This window comes from Ceratosolen solmsi, unplaced genomic scaffold (assembly GCF_000503995.2).
Source record: "Ceratosolen solmsi marchali unplaced genomic scaffold, CerSol_1.0 scaffold57, whole genome shotgun sequence".
Lineage (NCBI taxonomy): Eukaryota > Metazoa > Arthropoda > Insecta > Hymenoptera > Agaonidae > Ceratosolen > Ceratosolen solmsi.
This window is the reverse complement of record NW_011948427.1, coordinates 492,092-519,786: the sequence shown is the minus strand read 5'-3', so window position 1 is coordinate 519,786 and position 27,695 is coordinate 492,092. Positions and strand designations below refer to the sequence as shown.

Below are 27,695 nucleotides of genomic sequence, written 5' to 3'. Positions count from 1 at the left end.
CACAAGATTGGATTTTATATTCTGTAAAATGCAAGCAGCTTCTTCCGTATCCTTTCTGAAAATAGTATAAAAAATATATATTTTATTTTATATTATTTTATGTAAATAATATTTATTAAGTCATATATATTCTACAAAACATTGTGATTATTTAGAGTTGCTTCTAAATTTTATATAGATATTTTTACAAATGCTGTAACTATTTTTTTTTACTAATGTTTATACTAATGTTTATGATAAAAAGTTAAAGAAAAGTTTAAGTAAATTCGTAATAAAAACTTATTAAAATATTATAGATAATTAATTCCTTAATTATAATATTTATAGAACACAATATTTCTTACCAGAAGAAAATCAATTATTTTCTAATATAGTAGCTTGCATGTCTCAGGTAAGCCGGGCTGATAGTAAAGCACTATGGGCTATGATAACTCTTCAAGGTGGCAAGTGCCAGTTACGATTAGACCGTTGTTGTACTCATTTAATAGTTAGTAAAGCCAGTGGAATAAAGTATGAAACTGCTTCACGACACCAACTCCATATTGTAACACCTGATTGGATTACAGAATGTAGTAAAAAGGGAAATCTCGTAAGAGAATCAGAATTTCATCCCAAACTTTTAATATATCCTTCCCCAAATAGTTCAACAGCTTTAATTACTGGATTCATGGATGAAGATATAGAAAATAATGCAATTCAAGATGAACAGAATTGCACTAAGGCCATGCTTGAACAATTAAAACAACGAATGCCTTGGAATCAACCAAAATCGCAACCAATAATAACTTCACATGCATCATCTCAAAACCAAAATATGTCATTAACTTCATCACCAGTATATCTTGCTACAACTTCCCAAAGTATTAGCAGTCTCGATGTTTCAGACCAATCTTTACAACAACAATCTCATCAACAGCATTTTCAGTGGACATCAGGTCCAGCAACTTCTGCTTTACAGAATTCATCAAATATTGTTGTTTCATCAGTACAAAATACAATACAACAAAGTGGATGGCATTCTGCCGGAGCTCAGACAAACAGTGTGCTTCCGATGAAGTCCCATACACAACAAGAACTACCTACTTCACAAATGATACAGAATTTACATCAATCGCAACAATTAATAAACCAACAATCTTCTATTAGTTCTCAAACCATAGCATCCCAACATCAACAGAGTAATACTCAAGTGTTACAACATCACTTGTCATCACATCAATTAGCTTCTCAACAACAAATTGTAACTCAACATCAGATTGTGCAGCAGCAACAAATATTACCTCCACAACAAAGAATATCTCAGCAACAAGCAGTGTCACAACAACTTACAGCGCAACAACAATTGACTCCTCAACAACAATTAGGCACACAACAGCAATCAATTTCTCAACAACAAATAACACCTCAACATATAGCCTCACAACAGCAGTTAGTCTTACAACAAAAACAGCAATTAATTTCACAAGTTCATTTAAATCAACAGCAATCTCAACAAATGATTTTACAACAACAAAATTCAATTCAAAAGCAGCAATTGACTCAGGAACAATGTCAACAGATGTTACTACTTCAGCAACAACAAAAAATTCAACAAATCTCACAACAACTTCAGCAGTCAGCTCCTCAAAATTCTCAACAGTTTGTTATTCGTGAAACCCAGATACAGCAACAACAGTCACCAACTCAATTAATAAATTCAAATCAACAAAACTTTATGGTTCAAAGAGATGCTCAATGGCAGCAGCAACAGTATCAATTACAATTGCAACGACAACAACAACAAAGAACTGGAGCTCAATGGACACAACAACTTCCTCAACAACCAAGGCAGCTTATTCAATTGGATGCACAAACACATCAACAGTTACAGCAGTTGGATCCACAACAAAGGGCACAATTTATACAAAAAATTCAAAAGCAAAAAACATTACTGTTCCAACGACATATACAACGTCAAACGCAACAAGGACCTCATATTGCTGTTATTCGAAGTCCTGGAAAGCCTGGACAACCAGGTGGCATACAATGGGTTTCTCAATCCCGATCACAAATGATGGGGCCTCAAGTAATATTTTTTTACAAATTATTACTACTATAATCAATATGAAAAATTTATTTATAAAATATAAATATTAATATAATACTGTATTATCATATTTTTTATTGAAATATTTATTGGATAATTTTTTTTTATTTGATTTTATATCACATTTTAACGCTAAATATATGATATTACTATTTTTATAAGGAGGCAGTGCTGAAAATTATTAATATAATGTAAATTAAATTAAATGACAAAAATAATTTGCTGTTAAAATAATTTAAATAATATTAATAAAAATATTAGATATCGAGCCCTGGGCAAAAATCAACTCAAATGCATTCCATACAACCACCTGCACTCACTCCAATAAATTCTAGTAATCAAGTAATAATTCAAACTGGACAGACGGCACAAAGTTCTCAAATCACACAAAATCAACAATTCCAACAAGGTCAACCTTTAATTCAACAACAACTTGCTCAGTTACATATGCAAAAACAGCAACAACAAATAGCTCGTATGCAACAACTGCAACAATTGCAACAGCAGCAACAACAGCAGCAAATTGTTCAACAAGAACCATCACTAGTATCTATACCTGGAAATTCGCAAATATCAGGTGATCAGCAACTTGTTAATGCAAAAACAAAAACAGCTCTAGCAAATATGCTCACCAACAGACTACAAGGTGGAACAACCGAAGGCAGTGCAGCAGGTCAACTGAGATTAATGACTGCTCAACATAGGCCACCTCCACCTCCTTCTCAAGATCCTCAGTTACTAGCTGCTTACCAAAGGAGAACTTTAGGAAATATCACTAATGGTGCTACTCCAAATGGAACAGTTAAAATGCAATGTACACCTACTATAGTACAACAATCAAAAGCACAATTTTATGGGCATAATCCTAACTTAAAATGTTAGTATGATTTATTATTAATAAATTTAAAAAATTTTTTAAATAATGACATTCTTAATTAAAATCAAAACTTCATGATAAATTAAATTTTTTATTTTTTTTAAAAACAGTACCACCTGATTTATTTCTACTTGGATGTATTTTTGTAATTGTTGAATATGATGCACAAGGTTCAAGCGAAGTTGCTGTTTGGAAACAAATAATTGAAAGACATGGAGGTGAAGTGGAAATTCAGTATTGCACCAGAGTATCACATATACTAGCTATAACTCAAAAGCATCCAATAGTTATACAAGCATTGCGAGAAGGCAAACGTTGTGTGACCGCACATTGGCTTTCTGATGTTGTCAATAAGCAACAAGTACTTCCACCTTGGCATGCACTTCACTTTCCTATACCGTTTGGATTACCCGATTTACCATGTAGTAAACAAATTATATCATTATCAGGATTTGAAGGAGAAGATCGCGCGAAAGTAAAATTTATGTTAGAATCTGTTGGAGCAAAATTTACAAAATACTTCTCTCGACATAATACATTATTAGTATGTAGAAGGTACACTATATTTTGTAAAATTTATTATGTTTCATTAAAAAATTCATAAATTTTATTTATGATATGAGAAAATTTTTTAATATTTAACTATATATATATGTACTATTTGAAATAATTTTTCTTTAAATTAAGAAATATTTGTTATAGAAAATTTAATATTTGCTCATTTTGCATCATTAGTATAAAAATTATATATAAAATTATAGCAATAATTATATTATTAAAACATCAATAAATTTGTATAAGAAACTGAAATTATCTATTATTAAATTGTATGTATTAAATTATATGAACACATCATTGAATTTATATAAAAAACTGAAATCAATGATTAAATTATATGTATCTTCATAGATATCACTAGCACTAATAGCGCTATATTTAAAATCTTTCATTTTCTTATTTCTACTAGACCAGATGGACCAAAATATAAAAGAGCGCGAGAATGGCAAACTGGTGTTGTGAATGCACAGTGGTTAACAGATTTACTTTGTGGTCAAATAAGTGCATTACATCAATTAGATGCACCTAAATATCAACAATTCAGCTTAGGCAATCCATTCAGACTCGATTATTCACTTGTGCCTCATCTAATGGGTATATTATAGATTTATTTATGATTAAATTTTAGATTAATTTTTATAAATAAATATATCAGTTTTATTTTAATATTGTAGCTGCTTGGAAAATGCCAATAAATATAACACAAGAATCTTATGATAAAGTAAAACAAGTTGGTCAAGGTCCAAATGCAATGAGAAAATATAAGAAACCAAAATTAGATGGACCGACATTAAATAAAGATCCTCATCTGCTAGGTCTTGAAGAATCGATTGTTATTAGCAATCCAAATCCTCCACCCATAGAGAATCAGCCTAAGATATTATTTTCTGGTATAAGTCCAAAGAAGCATGCAAAAGTAAATTAAAGTATTTAAATATATAATTTATATAAGATATAACTATAATATATTTCAAATATTTTATTAAATTTTTTATATTATAATTTCTTGTAATACTTTTTAGCGTATTCGAGAATTAGGTGGTGCACTTGCAGCAAGTTGGAAGGATGCTACACACTTAATCATGAGTGCTCCGATGCGAACAGTGAAACTTCTTTGTTGTTTATCACGATGTAAATACATTGTTAGTTTACAGTGGCTACTTGACTGTTCATCAAAAAATACTTTTATTGATGAAAGTTCTTATTTACTTAATGATCCTGAATTTGAAAAAAATTTTAATTGCAATATTGAAAAAGCATTGATTAGTCCTAATCGTGGAAGTATATTAAGGGTAAATTTGCATCTATATTATAATTATTGGTAGTTATACAAATTTTTTGGATAATTTGATTAACATTTATTGAATACCATAGGGAAAAACATTTTATGTAACACCGAGTGTAATACCTTCTCCACTAGCTATGGCAGAAATCATTGAAAGTGCTGGTGGTATAATGGAAAAAACAAGAAGATCACTTGCTCAAATACAAGAAATGAATAATGGAAAATTAGATTATATAATTATAACTGTAGAAAATGATTTACATCTACTTTCTGATATTCTTCGAGCAGAAATCAGTATGTATCATTTTTATAATTTGTCCAAATTATATAAAATTAATTTACTAATGATGATTAAACAAATTATTGAGTGCCCAATGATATTTTGAAATTTGTATACAATTACTCATCTAGTTTAAGTCTGAAAAGTCATTTTATAACAAAACTTTTTTTTTGTATTATATATTATTATTTTCAACTGTCTAAATTTAATTATTTAATTTTTAGATGTCTTCAGTGCAGAAATTGTTTTAGGAGCAATTGCAAAACAAAATTTTCAACATACTATAACTCAATCTTAGTAAAATTTATATTATTGATTCATTTTATAATTAATGATTTTGTCAAAATTATAATAAATAAAATTGTGAATATATTATAATACAAAGAAATGAATATTATTATAACGGTCATATCAATTGAAAATAAAGAATGTAATTGTTATTCATTAAGCATGAATAGCATCACAATCTAATATTATCTTTAAAATGATTACATAAAATTAACAATTGATTAGATAAAAAAACCTGATGATCTGTATTCTGGACTTAATATTAATCATTTATATTAAATGTAGAAATATACAATTTAAGAAATTAAAAACTATTTAATTTTTTCATTATATTTTGTTGAAATTTAATTTAAATTATCATTTTTAGGAAAAAATTTTTATATTTATATTATTTAAAACATGTATTTAAATTATCTGTTAAATAATTTAAATATCTGTTTAAAAAATAATGAATGATTTTTATTATATGAATAAATTATATAATTTTTAATAATAAAATAATAATTGAATTAACATAATTATTTTAATATTTCTCACTTTATAATTTACAAAAATAAGCTTTATATAGTATTTCAATTTATTAGTTTATTCAATTACATCGTTTTTTATGCTTGTATTTTCATTAATACTGTTACTAATGTTTGTGCTTTCATTTGATAAATATAAATATTGTGTTGTGCTTTCAGTTTTTATAAAAGACTCTGTTGTATTATTTAAATCTTTTGAATCTCGATCTATCATTCTCATTTCAATATTTTTGCTTGTATTATTTATATTTGTTTCATATGTATTTTCTATATTTTCATGAACAAATTTCTCATAATTTGTATTTATGTTTATTGAAGGACTTTTGATATTATATTTATTTTTATTTTGAATATGATGATTAATATTCATATCAACTGGTGTATTAAAATATTTCATATATGGTGTCATTAAAAGTTTAGGACTTTGTGGTATCAACGAGTTCGACCTAGTGGTATATGTTTTGACAAGTGGAGAAATAGAATGCCGATATGTATTTATTAAATATATTTGATTGAAAATTTTTGTAAGTTTAAAAGAAAATTGCTTTAGCAAAGTAAGTAATCCTATTGGTAGTAAATATACTTGGTGTTTATTTTTACATAAAGATATTCGTTGGTTATACTGTTTGATAATTTGAGATAACGAATTCTGATTTTTAAATAAATTTAGAAACTTAACACCAATCAAAGGATGTAATCTATGTAAATATAATATAAACGGAATTACAATAATTCGTTTATTAAAAGAATTCGTACGTTTATTTTTATAAAATAAAGAGTTCGCGTTTTTTATTTCTAATTTTGAACAAATTTTTAATAAAAAAATTAATTTATTTGGTTGTTTAATTTTATATATATTTATAGGACCTGATATTAAAATCAACAGTTTAGTTTTTTTCATAGCTTTTCGCATTTTCAAATTTCTATCATATATTTGTCGATAATTTATTGGATATCGTTTGTTATGTCTATATTCGTTATTAATGAAATACTTATTTTTATTTACATTTTTGGCCAAAAAATTTTCTTGAAAATAATTAGGTATATTGTTAACTTTGTTTTTTGTATATTTAGATGTAACATTTTCCAAGACAATCGTGGTGGATTTATTTTCTACGCAGCTTAAATCATCGGCTTGATTAATTTTAGCATCATCATATTCGTCACAATTTTTATCAGAATTATGAAGATTTATGTTCGTATTGATATTTATTTTTTTTTTTTTATTTTTCCGTCCATTTTTAGTACCATTAAATTCTATTTCCTTTCGTGAACTAGCTAATGTTGTTTCTAAAATAGAAGGCACTGTTGTTATTTCATCAATATTTATTTTTTTTAAACAAATAAGATATTTTGAGCGATTATTTTTATCAGAATAAGTAGTAAATCCTTCTGCAATATTCAAAAGTTTTTTCCAATCTTCAAATTTTGTAGTATCATTACTTGTTTTTCTGTAACAACAAATAATATCTTGTTTTTGTTCAACATCTGTTACTGTATGATCCCAATTTACATTTGAATCATTAGTTTCTATATTATTATAAAATGCTTGATTCATAATATCACTCTCTTTTACATTAATTGTCAGATCTCTAGGTATTATCTTCTCTTTTCTATTTACTAAGTTTGTTTGCAAAATAGTGTTCAGTATATTCAGTTTATCAGGACTAAAATTTTTAAGCTTCGAATTATTTATCATATTTTTTGACCAGTTCATTATTTTTTTATGTTGAAAATCATTCGTAATATTTATTGTTTTCTGGCCATTGTAACTGTAAGTAAGAAAAAGACATCATTACTTCTATATTTGACTAAATTATTGAATTTGTAATTAAATATGAATAACTAAATCAATGTAAAAAAAATATTTGAAAATTTATGCCCTTTTCCTGATTTAGTAAATTGCAGAGAAATTTAAAAAGATTTTACTTTAATTTTAATTTTAATAGTAATTTTAATAATAATTATTAATTTTAATAATAATTTATATAGTACATTTACAATTCTTATACATGAATATATATGATAAATATATACAGTTATTCGAATTGTTATTTTTGAAATTTTATTTAAAAGTTGATCTATATAAACGAATTTTTTTTGTTCTTTTTAAATACTAATAAGTTTTTTATTAAATGTAATTTAATTTTTATGATAATATTTATATGCTCATAAGTCAATCATCATTACCCTTGAGAATATGGTAGATTTGACTCATCATCGCCATTAACGCCCTGTTGGTTTAACGTTATGTTAAACAAAATCAGTGAAAGCAGAATAACAGATAATGAATTCTTAATTAAATGACACTTATATAATGAAAACATATTTGAAGATAACAAAATGTTTAACACTGTTTATATATCCATGTGAAACCTATACTACACTTAAAAGGTAATACAAGTGCCATACGAAGGCATTGGAACCCGAGAATATGCCATGAGAGGGGATTTTTTCATTGGGAATGTTCTCAAGATTAATTATTACTCATCGGATTAAAAGAAGGTTTTAATTAAATGTTTGTCAAGTACAATTCCGGTGTGCAATTTATAGGTGTTAGCGATAAGCAAACGCAAACTGTCGAGGTCACTGATTTTTATTGTATTCAGAACACATTTGGACGCATCTAAGAATTCTTATGAGCACGAATTAAATTTTGTTTCTATCGACTACCTAAAAAAAATTCAATTTTCATAGTCTTTTTACATGAATTAATATTTTGAAAATTTCTATATTTAATTTCAATATTAAAAATTATATAATCTAAAATAAATAATATATTTTTATAAAATAGATACTAAGTAAAAATAAAAGTGTAAATTAATAACTAAAATTATTAACTATAATATTCTTATGAGAAATCACTTATTGCAAAAAAATGCAATAATTCTACTAAAATGATAGCAACTGTATGTGAAACATCACAAATCCACTTCCATGATATTTACATATTTTTTATATTTACATATTTCCAGGATATTTACATGATTTTTGTAAGAATTTAATTAATTAAATTTGATAGAAAAGATTTTTAATTGAACCCCATATATAAAAAATATAGAAATAAAAAAGGAACTAAATTATTTTCAGTAGTTTATTTATTATTTTATAAGCTAAGATTACAAGTTTATATAAATTTACTCACAAAAATATCTTATAATTCATATAAATAATGTTTAAGATTATCTTGTTAATAAAGATTATTATAATTAAATTCAACATTGATACCATTAGATATTTTAATATTTATATTTACTATTCACCTCTTATATAATATATATTACCAACATTCATTTTCTTTATATATATACATAAATTTTAACAATAAATATATATCACGAACGATATACTTACAAATATAAATTTTTTTAGACTGATAAGTTACGTAGTAATAAATATTAACTGTTTCAAAAAGTAAATTATGAGAAATATGAAAATTTTATATTATTGTTGTTTAATTTCAATTTTAATTAAAGTATAAATTCCATATATAATAAAACTCACCTGAGACATTTGAAAACAAAATTTTAATAGTTTCAAATATTTTTTGATAATATTTTTCATAACTTATGAAATTTTATATTACATTTAAATACATATACTTATATTTTCTAGCATAAGAAATGCTACTTATTATGTATCTAGTTTTTACATGAAAGAAAATCTATTTTTTAATGATTTACTAAAAAAAAATTTATTTTTATTTTTTTATATAATTTACCTGTGTTATAATCTATAATTCAGATATCCGAGATTCAGAAAAATAATAGAAATATTTCTCATTATATTTCCATCCAATAATAAAATCATATTTACGTATATTTAGAGCCAGCACATTGGGAATTTTTATAATCCGCATGGAATTTATAATAATTACAACATTTATGAATTTTAGTTCTTTTCACTCTCGTAAGCTGTGTCACTCGAGCAATATGAGTAACATTTGACGGCATATTTTCTTTAAACAATGAATAATAGTAAAAATTCCATTTTTAAATAAGTTTAATATTGTTCTTTTCTATATTATTCTGAGACACTTTATTTAAAATGTATAAAGCATTGTTATTTATACATTACAAAATCCATTATTAATTTTATGGTTTATATATACAATTATATCTGATTTAAAAAATAAGTGTTGTCCTTTGCTTTAAATAATTATTATAATTTCATATGAAAGGCAAGAAATTTTATTTAAAAGACTATTCATAATTTTCAGCCCTAATTTCATATATGTTTTAATGACTACATTATTTTTGAAATATTACGTCTTTTTAAATCCAAAACTTATTTCATATCCAAGTAATAATAATCACAATCAAATTAATTACTGTTGTCAATTAAACGAATCTTTTTTATTAAAAAATATTGGTAATTAATAAAAAAAAAATTTGTAAAAAAGTATTATCTTAAATATTTTAATTAAGTATAATTAAATAATTTAAAATGATATAAGTATTTAACTATTATTCATTATCATTTTTTTAAAACTAGTGTTTTAAAATATAAAAATATATAAGTGTATGAAATCACAATTCCTACATGTTAGCAGTAATTTTTGCAAATGAGATTCTCAGCGTATTGAAATTTTAATTTTAATTTCATGTCTAAAATAATTTGCAAATCAAGACCTTACATAATAAGTTTAATTAATTAGCCACTTCTGAATAATGGATTCACTTATTAAACTACATAAGAATCAACTACAAGGATAATTGAATTGCCATTTATTTAATATAATATTTGTTGTATCTTTTATCCTGTCTATTTGTATTTGTATTCACGGAAAAATTTAAATGTCAAGACATCCTTAAATTTATGTAATTATAGATTAGATTAAATAACTTGTCTGTTAGTGGAATTATAATTTTTAGTGGATATAAAATCTGTTCCAATATAATAATTGTTATTACCATACCTGGAATAATATTTTAAATAATAAATATATATATATATACAAAATAAATATATAAAAATAAGAGTATACATGAAAGGGATGACGGTATTTACTTGAATATTAAATGAACACTGATTCCTCTATTGCTTTACATTCTATTCTTTATATTTTATATTTATATCAGATTTCATCTATAATATTAATTATTTTATACACTGTTCATCTTGAAATTTATCGTATAAAAACTAAAACTTATATACCATACTGATAAAATAAATTTAATATAAAAATAAAAACGTAGAATACTACACATACATCCACACATATATATAATTAATTATTTATATGTAATAAATCACAATTATTTATAAACATCTTGCTAATTTATAAAATACAAACTGAGAACTTAAACAAAAAACTATTTAAGATATTTCTATTATTAACAACTATTTGTTTATTATTTGTTTACTACAAGACTTATTGTTAAGACAAAACTATTTAAGACTTTATTTTTAATTTTATTTTTTGTGTAAACATGTTTACACATAGTAAGCAAAACTGTGATAACATTTACTATTGTACAAGAATGTATCAATATTTTATAGTAATATTGGAATCTCAATAAATTCTCCAATTTTTTTAGTTATTTTATTTCAAAAATATCAAAAATATTTCGGATTATGGGTAATATTAATGTTAATCAATAATAAATGTTAATCAAATTAAATGCATTAAAATAAATCCCAATATTTTAAAAAATTCCACTTGAATTCAATAAGTAAAATATCAAAATTATATGAATATTGATAACAATTTAGAACGATCAAGTTATTTATAATTTTTGTAAACAGATTTACAATGTTATTTGGAATTCCATGATTACGCACTTATTTAAATTTTACTTTCAAATAATTTTAATACTGAAACAATATTACAAATATTTAATTAACAATATAGTAATAATAATGTAAAGGCTCTTATAGTTACCTTTTAATTTAAAATAATATCGATTCTAAATTTCAATATATAATAATTTATTAAATAATTAAAAAAAAATTCATTATAATACAGATTATTTCTTTCACTCAAAGCGCAATTTTATAATATAAACTAATAATTTGTAACTTTACGTTATTATTTTAAAAAGTATGCTAAGTTTTATAAATATGTAAACATATTTTTTATTCTTGGATTAATTAATTTTCAATATAAAATGTTTCAATATAAAATAGAAATAAGTTAATGTATTATACTAATATAAATTTGATATTTGTAATTATAAATATAATAATTTTTGCATACCTAAACGTTATTTAAAGAATTTTTCACTAAATATTTATCAAATTAAATGAGAAAATATATAATTTATTTGTTAAATTAAGCCTTGTTAATCATAATTTTTTCCATTATTTATAGATTTTCTGAAGCTTTATTCCCATTTGTATTTTTTTAGAATATTTATGATATTTATTTTAATTTTAATCATGCAAATTTAATTTAATTTAAATTTATAATATAATTTAACGATTATTTCAATAAAGGAAATTTACGTATTTTAAAAATTTTATAAAAATAGATAAATTTTAATATATAACTATTTTAGTCATATAAATTATTGTTTAAAATAATAATTACAAAAATTCTTATGTATGGTACAATTTGTAATAAATTCATACAAACAATTTCATCATGAATAAAATTAATAAAAAAATTAATTTTTATATTAAATATAAGAATTTTTAAATATTATTAAAACATTATTTTACAAAACAATAAAATTACAATAGTATTTGTATAATTATTAAAATATATAATAATATTAAACATTTATATTAATATATAATAATAATGTATAATGTTGATTAAATAAAAATGTAAATGATTCATCATAAATCTTACGTATATAAATATATATATGTTTGCATGTACACATGTATATATGTATATATATATTTATATTACTATATATCATAACTATTAACTATATAACAGTTTTTCTTGCATTATTATTTTTATTATTTGTACAATTAAACAAAATTAATTTTACGATAAAAATTATGTTTCTTAAACTAATATTAGATTAAATTCGTAATGAAATTAAAAATCAACAAAAAAATATTTATCTTATAATCGAAAAATACATATATTATTCAGGTTTCAAATTTAATAGTGAAACATGGTATTTGAAATAATTTTAATAAAGACTTTTGTGGACAAAACATTAAAAATTTTGTATTTGAAGTGTCATATCGGCATTTCTTATTCACCATCAGCAAGAAAATGAGACAAGTTAACGTAATTAAAAGATATAACAAAAAAAATTTTTAAATGTAATCAATGATATATTTATTTATTATTTTATTTATAATCTTTTAATATATGAATCCCTATTTAGATTTTTACTTAATATAAAATTATTAATTTTATGAAATACTAAGTCGTATTACAGCTCTACAAAAAAAGAACTGCAATTAAATAATAAGAAATTGAGTATATTAATAATAATCATAGTAAGATATTACAAATGCTACAATTTAATGTTGAAGATGAACTATAAGTTTTCAGCTAACATTAAAAACATTTTATTATTTGAAAAAATTATTATTGTATGTAGCTAGACTTTCGCAAATAATATTTTTTGTATTAATATAAATTATAAAAATGTACTATAATTTTTTTAATTTCAGATTTAATTTTTATTCATATTTTTTTAAATATTGAAAATGAAATTTGTAACCTTATTTAATATTATTTGCGCATAGATAATATAAATTATATTTTTAAAATAGAAAATTAATATTTTTAAGTTATTTTGATGATTGATTATTAGGTACAAATATTCTTAAGTAAATAAATCTTTAAAATTTGTATAGATATTGTTCAATAACAAAATTGAATTGAAATTTTTACTATAAATTTTGTATTAATAAAAACTGAAATAAAATTATATTTATCAAAATTCTTCAAATTATTAAAACTTAAATCAAAGTTTTAAAACACGAGTTTCACATTATATATAATCATACAAGAATATAATAAAGTAAAAATGTAATAATATAATAATGATATTATTCTAAATAAATAATTTTGTTAAAATAAAAACTTATATGTTATTATTTTTTTTCTTCCTCTTTATTTTCTTCTATTTCTTATTTTTATTATTATTGTTATTACTCATTCGATTACAGTAAGTAAAGTTTTTAATACATGATGAATACTATCTATTATAATTATGAGTAATTTTTATGAATTAAATGTTTTTTAATGTAATGCAAATATTTTTACGTATTCCAACATTTATGTAATTGTAAACATACTTATAAAAACACAAAATTCTTGCAAATAAAAATTAATATAATGTAACAGAATAATAAAAAAAATCTTAATTGTTACGTGTCTGTTTTTTAGTATTTATTAAGTAAATGAATATAAACGTTTTGAAAATAAGATATTGAGACATTTTTATTTATATAGATTTTTCTTTTAATAATTGTTTACAAATTTTTTACATATAATTATGGTTTATATATTTGATTAAAATCTAGTATATAAATAATTGTATATTTTATTCCTAATTTATTACACGCACGCGCGCATATATATATATGATTTCATATAATAAAATGACATTTTCAAAAAATGCTTATAATTTATTTTACTATAGATGTAAAATATTTATAAGAATTTAGGATGCTTTACTTTTTGGTATATATTCATAATTAATTGTACTCATCTGGATATAATTAGATTTATCCTAAAAATTTCAATATTGTTTTGCGTTCAAATTTATTATATAAATTAATTTTTTTATTTAACTTTATATTGTGTTACATGTACATAACGTTAAATTTAATTTCTTTAACATTTTTTTTCTTAGAAAATAACATAATTTTTTAAATATTTTATATTTATATGAAATTTAAATCATACTAAAAGATATATTATTATTTTATGTTATAAAACTTTTTTATGAATTTATTACTTGAAGTATTTATTAATGCAGTGCCTTAGAAACTCTACTTTTAAAATAATTATTTAAAATAAAATAAGTAAAATATAAAAATTTTATGTTATTTATAATATAAAAGAGATTTAATTATTATGTTCATACACTTATTTATTATAAGAAATTAGATATTTTCATATTTTATAAATTTGTTATAAACGAAAAAGATAGAATCTCAAAATTTTTTGTTTGATTAAATTTTTATTAGTATCGTTTTGCAATATTATGTTAAATTTTTAATGTAGTCATTAATATTAAATAAAAAATTTTAAAATATATAATATGTCTTTATTATTCACTATAAACAATTTTTAAATATTCCTAAGTAAAATAAAAGAAATTGTATTTATGAAAATAGAATATATAAACATGATGCATTATGGCTCATACAAAAACGAATGCATCAGAATTGTTGAAATGATTAGGAGACAACAAAGAAACATAACCTTCAAACAGATAAATTGTAAGCTAACCGTTGATAGTATTATTTTATCTGTGAGCAAACTTAACTTCTGATATTTGTTTTCCATTGAATTGTAATTGCAAATAAGTCATTATACAAATTTAAATTGTCAAAATGGATGACAAAATAGAAATGAGTATTTTTGTTGATGATGAAGAAAATGAAAGAAAATTACTTGCTGACACATCCGATGATGAAGTCAATGAAATCAACCAAAAAGTTGATGATGAGAATGAAGTGCTTAAAAGTGATCCTGGGGATGAATTAGACCAATTAAAACACAATAAGTTAAGTGAAGATGATGATAGTAATAACAGTAACAATAAACACGATGAAGCAGATGAATCTGAAATTCATTTACTAGAAAAGAAACTGACACAAAATCCTTATGACTATGAATCTCATAAATTACTTATATCAAAATTTCATAAAATGGGTGACCTGGATCGATTACGGTTTGCTAGAGAAAATATGAGCTCCAAATATCCACTGACACCTGATCTTTGGTTATCGTGGTTAAGAGATGAAATAAAACTTGCTACAACACCAGAACAAAAATGTGCAGTTGTGGAAATTTGTGAACGAGCAATAACAGATTATCTTTGTAGGTTAATCTTTGTAGAAATAATATAAAATCTAATGAATTATCTGTTATAAAGTACTAAAAATTAAAACAACCTTAATTTATTTGTATTTATTAATTATATATGTATAAAGTAACAAAATTTCTTTTAAAAAATATGGATTATTAATAAAATTTGCATACTTCATATTTAAACTACAAAATCTTTGACTTTTATTATTATTTAAATTTAAAATAATTTAATTTACATTAATATATATTTTAAGCTAATTTAATTATGTTATGAGAAAAAAACCTACCATTATAGATTATTAATGTAATAAAATTTGTGACTATATATTTTATATATTTGACAGCTGTTGAAGTATGGCTAGAATACTTACAATTTAGTATAGGACTTGATACTGAAAAAGATTCAATAGAGAAAATGAGAAACTTGTTTGAGCGTGCATTAACTGCAGCTGGTTTGCATGTTATGAAAGGATCTTTAATTTGGGATGCATTTAGAGAATTTGAAAGCTTTATTGCCCTCACGGTAACATTAAATCCAAATAATTTGTTATTATTTTATTTTATTTATGTTAAAATTATTGTATTTAAAGTTTAAGTAATTTTTAGATGGATTCGAAAGATTCTCAAAAGAAAAATCAAATAAATAGAATAGGTAAACTTTATCAACGACAACTGACATGTCCACTTTTTCATATGGAAAAAGCATATGAAGAATATAGAATATGGAAATGTGCAGAAGGTTGTGAATATAATGATGACAAAATTGTCAAAAGTGGATATCAAAAAGCAAAAATAGAATTAAATGCACGTATACCATTTGAAGAAAAACTTGAATCTGCGCAAAATAAAAATGAGCAACTTGATATTTATAAAGCATATTTGTTTCATGAAAAACAAATTGGTGATCCGGGTAGAATTACAGTTCTTTATGAACGTGCTTTAACAGATATATGTCTTGAACCTGTTTTATGGATAGATTACCTACAATTTGTAGAATACAATATAAAAATTAATGATATTATAGATAAAATTTATATGAGAGCAGTAAGAAATATTCCTTGGTGTGTTAAAATCTGGCAAAATTGGATTAGATTTTGTGAAAAAAAGAACACTTCATTAATTGATATTCAAAAACTAGTTGAAAATGCTCTTACAGTAGGATTTTCCAGTGCAGATGAATATAAAAAGCTTTGGATAACATATTTGGAATACTTACGTCGAAGAGTTGATTATAAGTCAGATAATGAAAAAAACCAATTAGAAATTTTAAGAAATGCATTTAATAGAGCTTATGATCATATAGCATCATTTGGTATTGAAGGAGATCCTACTTGTGAAATTTTACAATTTTGGGCGAGATCTGAAGCAATTCATGCAAATAATATGGAAAAAGCTCGATGGCTGTGGACTAATATTATGTCACAAGGACATTCAGAATCAGCTGCTAGTTGGATAGAATATATTTCATTAGAAAAGTAATTCTAATCAAATTTATAAATTATAAATTAAGATAATTATTTTTTATATCATTTTATTATATTTTTATAATTTACATCTTTTAATTTGTAGATGCTATGGTGATTCAAAACATATACGTAAACTTTTTCAAAAGGCTTTAATTGCTGTTAAAGATTGGCCAGAAAGTGTAGCAAATGCCTGGATTAATTTTGAACGGGATGAAGGAACCTTAGAGCAAATCGAAATTTGTGAATCAAAAATACAAGAGCAGCTTATTAAAATTTCTGAAGAAAGAAAAGAGTTTGAATTATATTCTACAATGCCTAAAGAAATAGTTATAAATAAAAAAACTGGTAAAAGAAAAGGAGAAGATACTGGAAGATGGAAGGATTTAGGAGCTTCTACGTTTAAAATATCAAAACTTGAACAACTTACTAAGCCAATGTCAAGAAAAGATTCTATAAACCAAAAGGTAGACGAATCATCTAATGAATTTGCAAAGAATATGAAATCAAATATAGCTCCACTTCAAGGTTATAAAAAAATTAAAGAGAAAATAGAAGATTCATATAATTTCCATGAACTGGATGATCAAATTACCATATTTGTTAGTAACTTAGATTATACAGCAACTGAAGAAGAAATTGAAGAAGTTCTAAAGCCAGTTTGTTCTATTAAAGTATTTAGAATGATTAAAGATTATAAAGGGCGTAGTAAAGGATATGGTTACATTCAGTTAGGTAGCTCTGTAAGTTATATTTTGTAATATGAAATAATGGATAGCATTAAAACATAAATAAACCTTTTTATTTTAATATAGAAAGAAGTAGAAGAAGCTCTTAAACTTGATAGAATACGTTTAAATGGTAGACCAATGTTTATTTCAAGGTGTGATCCTAATAAAACATCAAGAAGCTCCGGATTTAAATATAAAACTGTATTAGAAAAAAATAAACTATTTGTGAAAGGTAAGGCAATATAAATTATGTATAGTTACAAAGTTCTAAATAAAATCCGTCAATGTTCAATATGTCAAATTAATTCTTACATTATTATTACCATTACAAAAACATATTAAAGTTTTTTTTTCGTGATTTATAATGAAGGAATTCTTTTAATTAAAATATTTTGTCTAAATATAGGACTACCTCTTACTACAACAAAAGAAGAATTACATCAATTATTTAAAATTCATGGAAAATTAAAAGATATACGAATAGTAACTTATCGTAATGGTCATTCAAAAGGTTTAGCATATGTAGAATTCGAAGATATAAACAGTGCAAGAAAAGCTTTAGTTGCAACTGATGGATTGATGATTGAAGAAAAAATAATAAGTGTATCAGTAAGTCAACCCCCACAACGAAAACAAGTGTTAAATAATGACAATGTTTTTTCAGTCAAATCTCTTGGAGGTTCATCAACAAGTAGATCAACATTTGGAAACCCCAAGACGGTTTTATCACTTGTACCTCAAGTTGTAAAAAAAAACGTTGCCAGTGATCAAATGTTTGATAACGGAGTTACATTGTCTATGAATAATTCAGATTTCAAAAATATGCTTTGTAATAAAAAGTAAAATAAATAAAATATGTATAATTTTTTTGGAAATATTGAAATTGATAAGTACTTAAAACCTTTATAAATTAAATTAAAGTCATTATAAATAAGAATATAAATATAATATGTTTCTAATTAATATAAAATAGTTTAACTTACATTCTACAAAATTCTAACCCATAGAAAATATTAGTAAATATTAGATAAAAAATAATTTAGTATTTTATAATGTTAAAATAGTATATATTTAAATTTAAATAGATAAACTATATTATTTTATAAATATATTTTATTAAGTTTGTACATAAAATAATATAAATATAATAACAAAATTTAAAATCTGTTTTTATAAAATATTTCATACACTTTAATCTACAATCTGTGTGAGAGTTATAAAAATATTAAAATACTAAACAAAACGATTTACTACAAAATAAATAATTTTAATGATATGTGCAGTCAAATATATCTATACATATTATTTGTTTATATTTTCTAAACAATATGCGTGTATATCTATGTACATGATTATATAATGTTATGTATAATTTTATGTGAATAATAAAATGTGTTTTCTTATATGATATGCACACACACTTTTTTTTTAAAATAGATTAAAATGTTTTATTAAATTAATTTGCATTTGATTACTGCTTAAGGTGTATTTTTGTACTGCGGTGTAGCCAATGGTAACTGTTGTTTATTTATAAGTCTTTTGGTTCTGAGCCACGTTTTTACTTGGTCAGTATTATAGTACATGTAAAGAAATGCCATGAGAGTTAGGGCAACCAAGAGGGATGTACCGGCCATAACAAAATTAAACAGCCAATAATCGTCAGATTCGGTGGAAAATGGTAAATCTAAATTGGACGATGTTGTTGGTATTTTGACAGAATAAGTTGATATTTGGAATTCATCATTATCAATTGCTATATCTGCACATGCTCGGAATTCTTCTTGAGGACCACATCCCACGGCACCTGACGATGAAACCTTTATTATTATTTGCACTTGAATAAAAATTGGCTTTATTAAATTTAAACAAAAATAATATGTATTTATTATTTTTAATTTTGATTATATTTTAATATTCTCCAAAATATTTTTAGAATTTTTTTAAAATTTATATAACTTAAACAAAAGGAAAGATTATTACATTTGACAGTAGTTATATACAGTATATCTATATTGTAAGAAACAATTTTTTTGTAATAAAAATAATATTAACTATAACAAAATAATCAAATATTTATTTATTATATACTGATACTTTTTAAAGATAATTTGTATGATGTATATTATATAAAGATAAGGTCATATTTATTAAAAATTATTGATTCTTTTACAAAATTTATTTAAAAAGTAGATAAATCAGGAATCAAAAGTTTAGATAAAAAAAAAAATAACATGAACATAATTAATGTTTTGAAAGTGTTATTGATCAATTCAAAGTTTTAATTGCACTTATAACTAACTTCAATATTTATATTAATATTTATGGTTTTAAGAAATTACAACTACAATTATAAAAAGATTGATTTGATTTATTTTGATTTTTAATGATAAATAACATTCAAGAGCTAAAATTATACTAAATTACATCGTGTCATCAATCGTATCATAAATGTTTTATCGTTTTTAATTAAATTAGAGCTTAAAACATTTATCATTGAAATTGTAAAGAATAACAACAACAATGATATATTCTATAAAGAAAATGTTAAAATTAAAATTTTTTAATAATAAATCTGAATTTCATCGATATATCATGTTCTTAGATTACAAGTATTTTTTTTTCATTTTAAATTGGTTACATTTTTTAGTTTACGAAAAATATATTATTATAAATATAAAAAATTTTAAGTCAACCCAAAAATACACATATAAAAATTAAATATAAGAATATAAGAATATCAATATTTAACATTTAAATTATTAAAAGTTCAGAAAATTAGGGTTTTCTTAATAAGTTTTTTCTTATATATATTTCGTATATATTAATTTAGTTGTCCATTTTTGTGACTTTGAACTTACGAATTTAAAAATATATTTTTTAATATATTAATATTTTATTTTTATTTATACTTAATGCATTTATTTAATTACTTCTTATTTTACATTTGAATAGTATTATTTATCTACTATTACGTATTACGTAAATTCATGAATTTCACTTTATACATTAAAGTTACTTTCCTTTTAAAATAATCGATTTTTTATGAATAAAACATTATTTTTGACTACCTGATCCATTGTCGCAATTTCCCCAATTATTTCCAGCAATATATCGCCATTGAAAAACGCATTGTTTGCATTTCAAATCAACTGGAAGTTTATAATAGGATATAAAAATTCGGTTGCCTTCTTCAGGATAGTAGCGAACGGTACCATTTTTATCTGTTAGTAAATATTTATTAAGGCAGTCTTGTGTAACATCTTGGCCGTTACTTTCTATCGGACATGTACGAAATTCGAAATAGCCACGATGATTGGCGGTCAGTTGAATTTTCACTGGTATTATAGCACCGATACGGTATCGACGAACAATTATATTATTACCGTATTTACCTCCCATTTCATGTGGTCGCGGCTATTTTTTTTTTTTTTTTTTTTTTAAACAGACATTAAAATTAGAATATTAAAATTTAACAGGCAATAAATATTTATATTAGTAAGGGGTATTCCAAGGTAATTATGTCTTGGAAACAGATTTTTTATATTTACAATATATGGATTAAAGAATCAAAAAATAGTACAATTCAGATTAGCTTCATAAACATTAAATGATTGTTTAATTTATATAGAAATACTTCAAATATGTAAAAAAAATTTATTAACAAAACTGATTATCTATAATAAAGTATAATAAATAATCCGTAATAACAGAGTAATAATGAGAAAATAATAATATTTGCTTTCATATTACTAATTATTTTCTATGTAAAGGTTTTCACATATATGTAATAAATACATTGAAAACTCATTGTTATTTTATAAATTCATGTACTATGAATTTTACAAAATAAAAGAATAAAATAAATCTGATAAATAATTAAAAATAGTATTAATGAAATGTAAATATCATACGGGCTTTAGATCCCATGCATCGCCACAAATTCCACATTTCCCACTGTTCCATTGCCACTGTCTTGTAAAACCACCACAGTATGATTCATGATCATTATAGTCCTGTGGAGTCTGGAATCCATACCTCCACATTGAAGCCCTGGATGGTGGTTCGATTAGTCTTCCATGTGCCGAAACCTCGTCAATAAGAAAATGTTTAATTATACTCACTGTATAACAAAAATAAAGAACTTTCCATATTCTAGTAGTAGAGATGAATTCCTGTAAAATAACATAAAATTATTTTACAATTCATATTCATTTAATCGAAAATCTAATTTTTAAATATTTATATTTTGAATATGTAAAATTTCTAGTTTTCATAATTTTGAAAAGAAAGTGAAACTATAAGAAATTATAACAAACTTAATACAATTTTTATTTCTACTATAGGACATAAATCGTTTTAAAGAATGAATAAAATTAAGTGTTTTCTATATAGCCATATATATATATATGTCATCGCACGCGCCCGCGCGCACACACACATACACGCTCATTATACTTAATGTAATCAAGTATAAGAAATATTAATTTGGTTTTTTAGTCTAAAATTAATCCTAAAAGTAATACAGATGGTTTATTTGTTACACTGTTATTTTAATATATTATATTTCACACTATTATATTTTAATATTATATATTTTACACTATTTAGTGTATTTTTTTAATCCTGCAACTCCTGAAATTCAAACAAAAATAGTTTTTATAGAGCTACAAAATTTCTTAGGCATAAGTATATTTTAGTAAATCATTACATTATTTGGATTTTAATTGGATTTTGTGTAGACTTCATAAACTAGAATAGCCTACATACCAATTGAAAATATTCACAATATAACTATATAGCAATGATAATACTAATATAAGTAACACATCATTTCATATTTTATTTTTTAAATTCTCATTATAAAAATATGAATAGTATTTATGATATATTTAAATTGTAATAGAATTTTAAATTTGATTTTGAATTATAATTCAATATAATTACAGTATAAAAATTTTATAAATTCTATTGGTGGATAAAAAATAAAATATAAAATAACAAATTTTTCTATTATTTCATATAAATCATGAATTATAAATATGCATTAGCTTTATTTTAAATATGCAATGAATTTGAATTAAACACAAGTTTAAATAAAAATAAATATTAATTGATAAAATATTATTATTAATAGCTACTTTAGTATAATAAATATTTATAAATAATTTTATTCTCTTTAACCTAATATACATATCGTTTTAAAATAAAAACAAGATTTATTATTAATATATTTGACTACTATATATTATCAGTTTTAATGTCAATTTTATCAATCGATTAATTTAATTATAATAAAAAAATTTTTTAATAAATAATTTTACCATGTGAGTTTCTGTAAAAATATTGAGTCCGACAGAAAAAGGAAAAATGTAATACAGTTAATATACACAGTTTATTCAAATTTCAATACTATTTTTGTTATATTTAAAAATTTTCAATATAAAAAGAAATGCTGATGCCTTCAAATGAAAAAAAATCAAATATCTAAAAATTAATTTTTTTTAAGCCAATAATTTAAGGCACAAATATATTTTTTATATTTACTACTATTATACTAAATAATATAAAATAGTATAACATACTATTATATATGTACATGCATAATAGAAATTGTTCACATATTTGTAAAAAGTTTTAAAAATTTAATTTAATTAATGTTATTTGCTGTTTTATCTGCATATGCATATTAAGAAAATATTTTTAATTTATTTAAAATAATTTATTCAATTAATATGCATATAATAAAAGAAAAATAGACTTTAATAATTAACAGTGTGAATAATTAGTAATTTAAATTTGATATATTATTTTTTTAATTACATCAGATTATGAAATATTTTTTATATCTTTTAAAATAAAGGAATACTATTCAATATTTCATAAACAAATAATTTAAATATATAGCAAAATTTATTTAATATATTTAATTATTGTGAGATTTATATTAAATTGATAATATTATAAATGAAAGTAATTTTTTAAATAATGAATAATTGTAAAATGGTATTGTTATAATACTTTTATATATAATTGTCTGTTAAAAAAAACAATAAAAGAAATTAATGAAAGATTTTCAATTAAAAAAATCTTATATATTAATGAATATAATTTGAGATTTGTTAAAAATTAATAATTCATATTTACTAATAAAATCAATAATTTCATGAATTTATATGAAATAAATCAATAAAAACGTTTCAATATTAAATATAATTACAAAAAATATATTAAAAAAATATTTAAGTACATTTTATTCTTTATACAACATAAAATACTTTGATAAAAAACTTAAATACGATTGAAAAATATTATTTGCTTATTTATTTAATAACTATATATTTCAACATTTTCAATAAATCTCTAAACATTTTAATATATATTCCTATGGATCTCTAGATAAATCTTCCAATAGACAAATCATTAATACAAAAAGAAACTTATTATAAAATTTTTATTTTATTTATATTTGGACCCACTGATCTTCCAATAGACAAATCATTAATACAAAAAGAATCTTATTATAAAATTTTTATTTTATTTATATTTGGACCCACTGATCTTCCAATAGACAAATCATTAATACAAAAAGAATCTTATTATAAAATTTTTATTTTATTTATATTTGGACCCACTGATAATCATTACTTTGTAACTTTGTTCTAAATAATTAGTAATTAATTTGTTAATCTAAATAAAAATTATTTATTCTAACTTTAAATCATTTCTTCTATAATTAATAATAGTATTAAAAATAGTGTACTAATAAAATTACATGTATAATAATATTAAAATATATACAAAAATAAAATGCAAATGCAGAACCATAATGAAAAACAATATATTCAATTGATTAATTAATTTAAAATTTAAAATATTAAAAATAAAATTTTTATCCTTTCAAAAACATATTCTCAGAAGGAAAAATTATAAGTCTTTATATACCTTCGTAATCAAACAGAATTAAATCTGTTAGCACACTCGTAACCGTACATGTTACCCACTATAGAAACTACCATACAAAACTGGATCATATTTCAAGTTTTATAACACTTAATGAAGCGAATAACTCTCAGAAAGTATCAATTCATTTTAGGGAAGGTGTATTCAGAATCAGTAAAAATAATAAGGCAAAATAGGAGAATCGTCTAAATAATCTTACTTACTATTTTAAAATAGAAAATAGTTTGCATGACTTCTAAGACTTTAAATAACAATAAAAAATTTTAGCATTTATAATATTGAACTAGAACACCGTAAACATAAGAACTGATTAGTGGTAACTAATCCAACTATCACTCATACTGATTTTAACTGGTAGATAGAAGCACCGTAAACTTCCGATAGTCAGTGACCTAATAGTTTATTGGAATGTAAACTGAGATGACTATCGATTTGAATTTATAGCCGAATATCCATGTATGCTCTTACATTTTTAGACATTTTGCTAAAAAAAATTAGGACAAATGTCACGGGTAAATGATACATTTTTTTAATTGACTATTGTACTTTTAAAATATATATAATTGTGTTCTATGATAGGAAATTAAAGATTTAATATAATTCATAAAAAAAATTTATCAATGTTTTTATAAGTATGCACACGAAATTTTCAAAACAGGTACAACATCCACTCTTAGTTTCTACTACAAATTTAATTAATTAAGATATACTAGAATTATTTTAATTCATATTTTTTTCATTAATAATTTTTTATTACCTAATTAAAGTAAAATTATTGATATAATATAATAAATGAAGATTAAAAAAAAGGGATTTAATCTAATTTAATCATGTTCAATTTTAATAAAAACTAGGACATATTAACATAGATAAATATTTAGTAACCGAATAGAACACAAATTCGAACTTTATTACTTGATAAATATTAAAGATCGATGTATTATATTATATATGAACACATTATTTTAATTTATAGAGTAAAATTATTATTTCTAAAATCTGATAATTTATCAGAATAATTTGTTGTATTATAAACATATTATTTATAAAAAAAAATCTTTAACACAATAATGAATTAATTTATACATTTATATATTATAAAATATCTTTTAAAACTTACTATTCAAGTAAAGTATATATATAAATACAAAAGTTTTTAAAATATAATCTTTTGTCAATTTTTAACTGTAAAATGTTATATATTTACATTAAAATTTTATATACATTATAAACTAATATAACGTATCAAAATACTAATACAATACAAATACAATAGAATAATAAAATTTATATAATGAGCTTCTTACAAATTATTAAAAAATTCTGTGCTTTTTTTGTAAAAAGTAGAGGTTATAATTTTAATCAAAATTTTATTTTATCTCTGGTATTGAAATTTCAATTTGATCTAAAAAAAACTTAGCATGTGAAAAAAGAATATGCTTTGATTTTTAATATTTACTACGCCATTTTCATTTTTTTTTTTAGTTAAAAAAGTAATTTTTGATTTATATTAACTATTTCTTCTCAGGAGATGATTGCAAAATAAATAAAAGTTTATCGCTTAATATAATGGAAGAAATAGCATTATATAGTAAAACCGGATAATTTATAAAAGAAAACAGTAAATTGATGTACATATATGTCAATATTTTAATTGTATATTGTAACTATTTTCAAACATTTTTTTAATTAATATTAAAAATTACAATAATCATTTTTATTATAATTATACATTTTTTAATTGTTATAATAATAAAATAAAGTTATATACATTAAAAAATATATATACTTAAATTTATAAATAAAAAATGTAATTGTAAAAATACATAAAAAGTTACATTATACTTTTTGTCTCAAAATTATTCAATCAATTATACTTTATCAATTTATATAATTTAAAAGTTTTACGATATTATAATATATTATAATTTAGATTCATTACTATTTTCTTATATTTTTCATAATTGCTCATATTTAATTATTGATTATTTCTGCGTTAATAAAAGATTTATTGTAATATATTTTTTCTTTGATTTTTTAAATGATAGTGAATTATTATCTGTATAACACGTATTAATATTATTTATTATTCGTTAGATAAATATTAAACAAAATTAAATACAATAATCATGTTTTCATATCAAATATTTTATAACAGAAAATATATTTAGTATAAATATTAATGAAGTGAACGGTCAAATTGGTTTGGAAAGCATAGCATCATCAAATGATATTTCATTTTTAGTTAATTGTACATTATAATTCTTCTTTAAAGATGCTTACAATCATTTTTAACATTGAAACAAAAATTTGCCGTTATCTAATAACATTTCTTGTTTTCGTAGAATACAAATAAATATAAATAAAATAAAATAAATTATAAATAAAATATAAGTAAATTATAAATAAAAATTTTGTCTACATATAAACTGTCTACTTGTAAACATTTTATATATTTCAATTAATCAATATCTCTAATGATTTGAATCAGATAGTTGTGCATAATTCTTATTTTATTTATATGAAAATAATCAACATATTATTATGCTTATATATTTATATATTTATATGATTAGACCTTTTACACAGTAGATTCTGGACATGTTAAATTAGCGAACTAGCTCGGACTAGCGAAATATTAATGTTTATAATAAACTAATGAGTATTATTTGTAGTTTT

The 27,695-nt window shown here is 22.0% G+C and overlaps 4 protein-coding genes across 5 annotated transcripts in view; 2 read left to right on the top strand and 2 right to left on the bottom strand.

Moving 5' to 3' along the window:
* Ptip (PAX transcription activation domain interacting protein) overlaps positions 1 to 5,390 on the top strand; it is a 6,228-nt gene extending 838 nt beyond the window's left edge. Inside the window, 9 exon segments of the mRNA XM_011501056.1 lie at positions 1 to 46; positions 328 to 2,065; positions 2,348 to 2,963; positions 3,074 to 3,518; positions 3,931 to 4,115; positions 4,196 to 4,437; positions 4,544 to 4,813; positions 4,896 to 5,100; positions 5,311 to 5,390. The exon segment at positions 1 to 46 is cut by the window's left edge and continues 7 nt beyond it. Of these exon segments, the coding sequence (XP_011499358.1) occupies positions 1 to 46; positions 328 to 2,065; positions 2,348 to 2,963; positions 3,074 to 3,518; positions 3,931 to 4,115; positions 4,196 to 4,437; positions 4,544 to 4,813; positions 4,896 to 5,100; positions 5,311 to 5,384 (3,821 nt within the window). The 3' untranslated portion in view covers positions 5,385 to 5,390.
* Positions 5,391 to 6,585: 1,195 nt separating this feature from the next.
* Positions 6,586 to 8,550, bottom strand: LOC105363523 (uncharacterized). Its single transcript, XM_011501254.1, has 3 exons — positions 8,092 to 8,550; positions 6,769 to 7,568; positions 6,586 to 6,599 (listed from the first exon to the last, which is right to left on the bottom strand). The coding sequence occupies exons 1-3, from the start codon at positions 8,226 to 8,228 to the stop codon at positions 6,586 to 6,588; spliced, it is 951 nt and encodes a 316-aa protein (XP_011499556.1). The 5' UTR covers positions 8,229 to 8,550.
* A 6,699-nt stretch (positions 8,551 to 15,249) lies between these two features.
* On the top strand, positions 15,250 to 18,924 carry LOC105363385 (RNA-binding protein 4F). The gene is made up of 6 exons (XM_011501055.1): positions 15,250 to 15,871; positions 16,207 to 16,385; positions 16,469 to 17,337; positions 17,432 to 18,068; positions 18,141 to 18,288; positions 18,463 to 18,924. The coding sequence occupies exons 1-6, from the start codon at positions 15,382 to 15,384 to the stop codon at positions 18,897 to 18,899; spliced, it is 2,760 nt and encodes a 919-aa protein (XP_011499357.1). The 5' UTR covers positions 15,250 to 15,381; the 3' UTR covers positions 18,900 to 18,924.
* A 415-nt stretch (positions 18,925 to 19,339) lies between these two features.
* On the bottom strand, positions 19,340 to 25,382 carry LOC105363384 (uncharacterized). Of its 2 annotated transcripts, none has more exons than XM_011501053.1 (4): positions 25,220 to 25,382; positions 21,968 to 22,228; positions 21,125 to 21,470; positions 19,340 to 19,860 (listed from the first exon to the last, which is right to left on the bottom strand). In XM_011501053.1, exons 1-4 carry the CDS (start codon positions 25,244 to 25,246, stop codon positions 19,535 to 19,537), a joined length of 960 nt encoding a protein of 319 aa, XP_011499355.1. In that variant the 5' UTR covers positions 25,247 to 25,382; the 3' UTR covers positions 19,340 to 19,534. The 2 variants fall into 2 exon arrangements, with proteins under 2 accessions (XP_011499355.1, XP_011499356.1); XM_011501054.1 differs by having other exon boundaries at positions 21,968 to 22,144; positions 25,220 to 25,380.
* Positions 25,383 to 27,695: the final 2,313 nt, after the last annotated feature.

Coding starts and splice junctions, on each gene's coding strand:
- LOC105363384 (XM_011501053.1), bottom strand. CDS start 25,246: ATGCAAACTATTTTCTATTTTAAAATA. Junction 22,229..25,219: donor CTATTTTCTATTTTAAAATA/GTAAGTAAGATT, acceptor GTTATTTTACAG/GAATTCATCTCTACTACTAG. Junction 19,861..21,124: donor AAATTGCGACAATGGATCAG/GTAGTCAAAAAT, acceptor TTTCATCGTCAG/GTGCCGTGGGATGTGGTCCT.
- LOC105363523 (XM_011501254.1), bottom strand. CDS start 8,228: ATGTTTTCATTATATAAGTGTCATTTAATTAAGAATTCATTATCTGTT. Junction 7,569..8,091: donor AATCTACCATATTCTCAAGG/GTAATGATGATT, acceptor TAAAAATTTTAG/TCCTGATAAACTGAATATAC.
- LOC105363385 (XM_011501055.1), top strand. CDS start 15,382: ATGGATGACAAAATAGAAATGAGTATTTTTGTTGATGATGAAGAAAAT. Junction 16,386..16,468: donor AAAGCTTTATTGCCCTCACG/GTAACATTAAAT, acceptor AGTAATTTTTAG/ATGGATTCGAAAGATTCTCA. Junction 17,338..17,431: donor GAATATATTTCATTAGAAAA/GTAATTCTAATC, acceptor TTTAATTTGTAG/ATGCTATGGTGATTCAAAAC.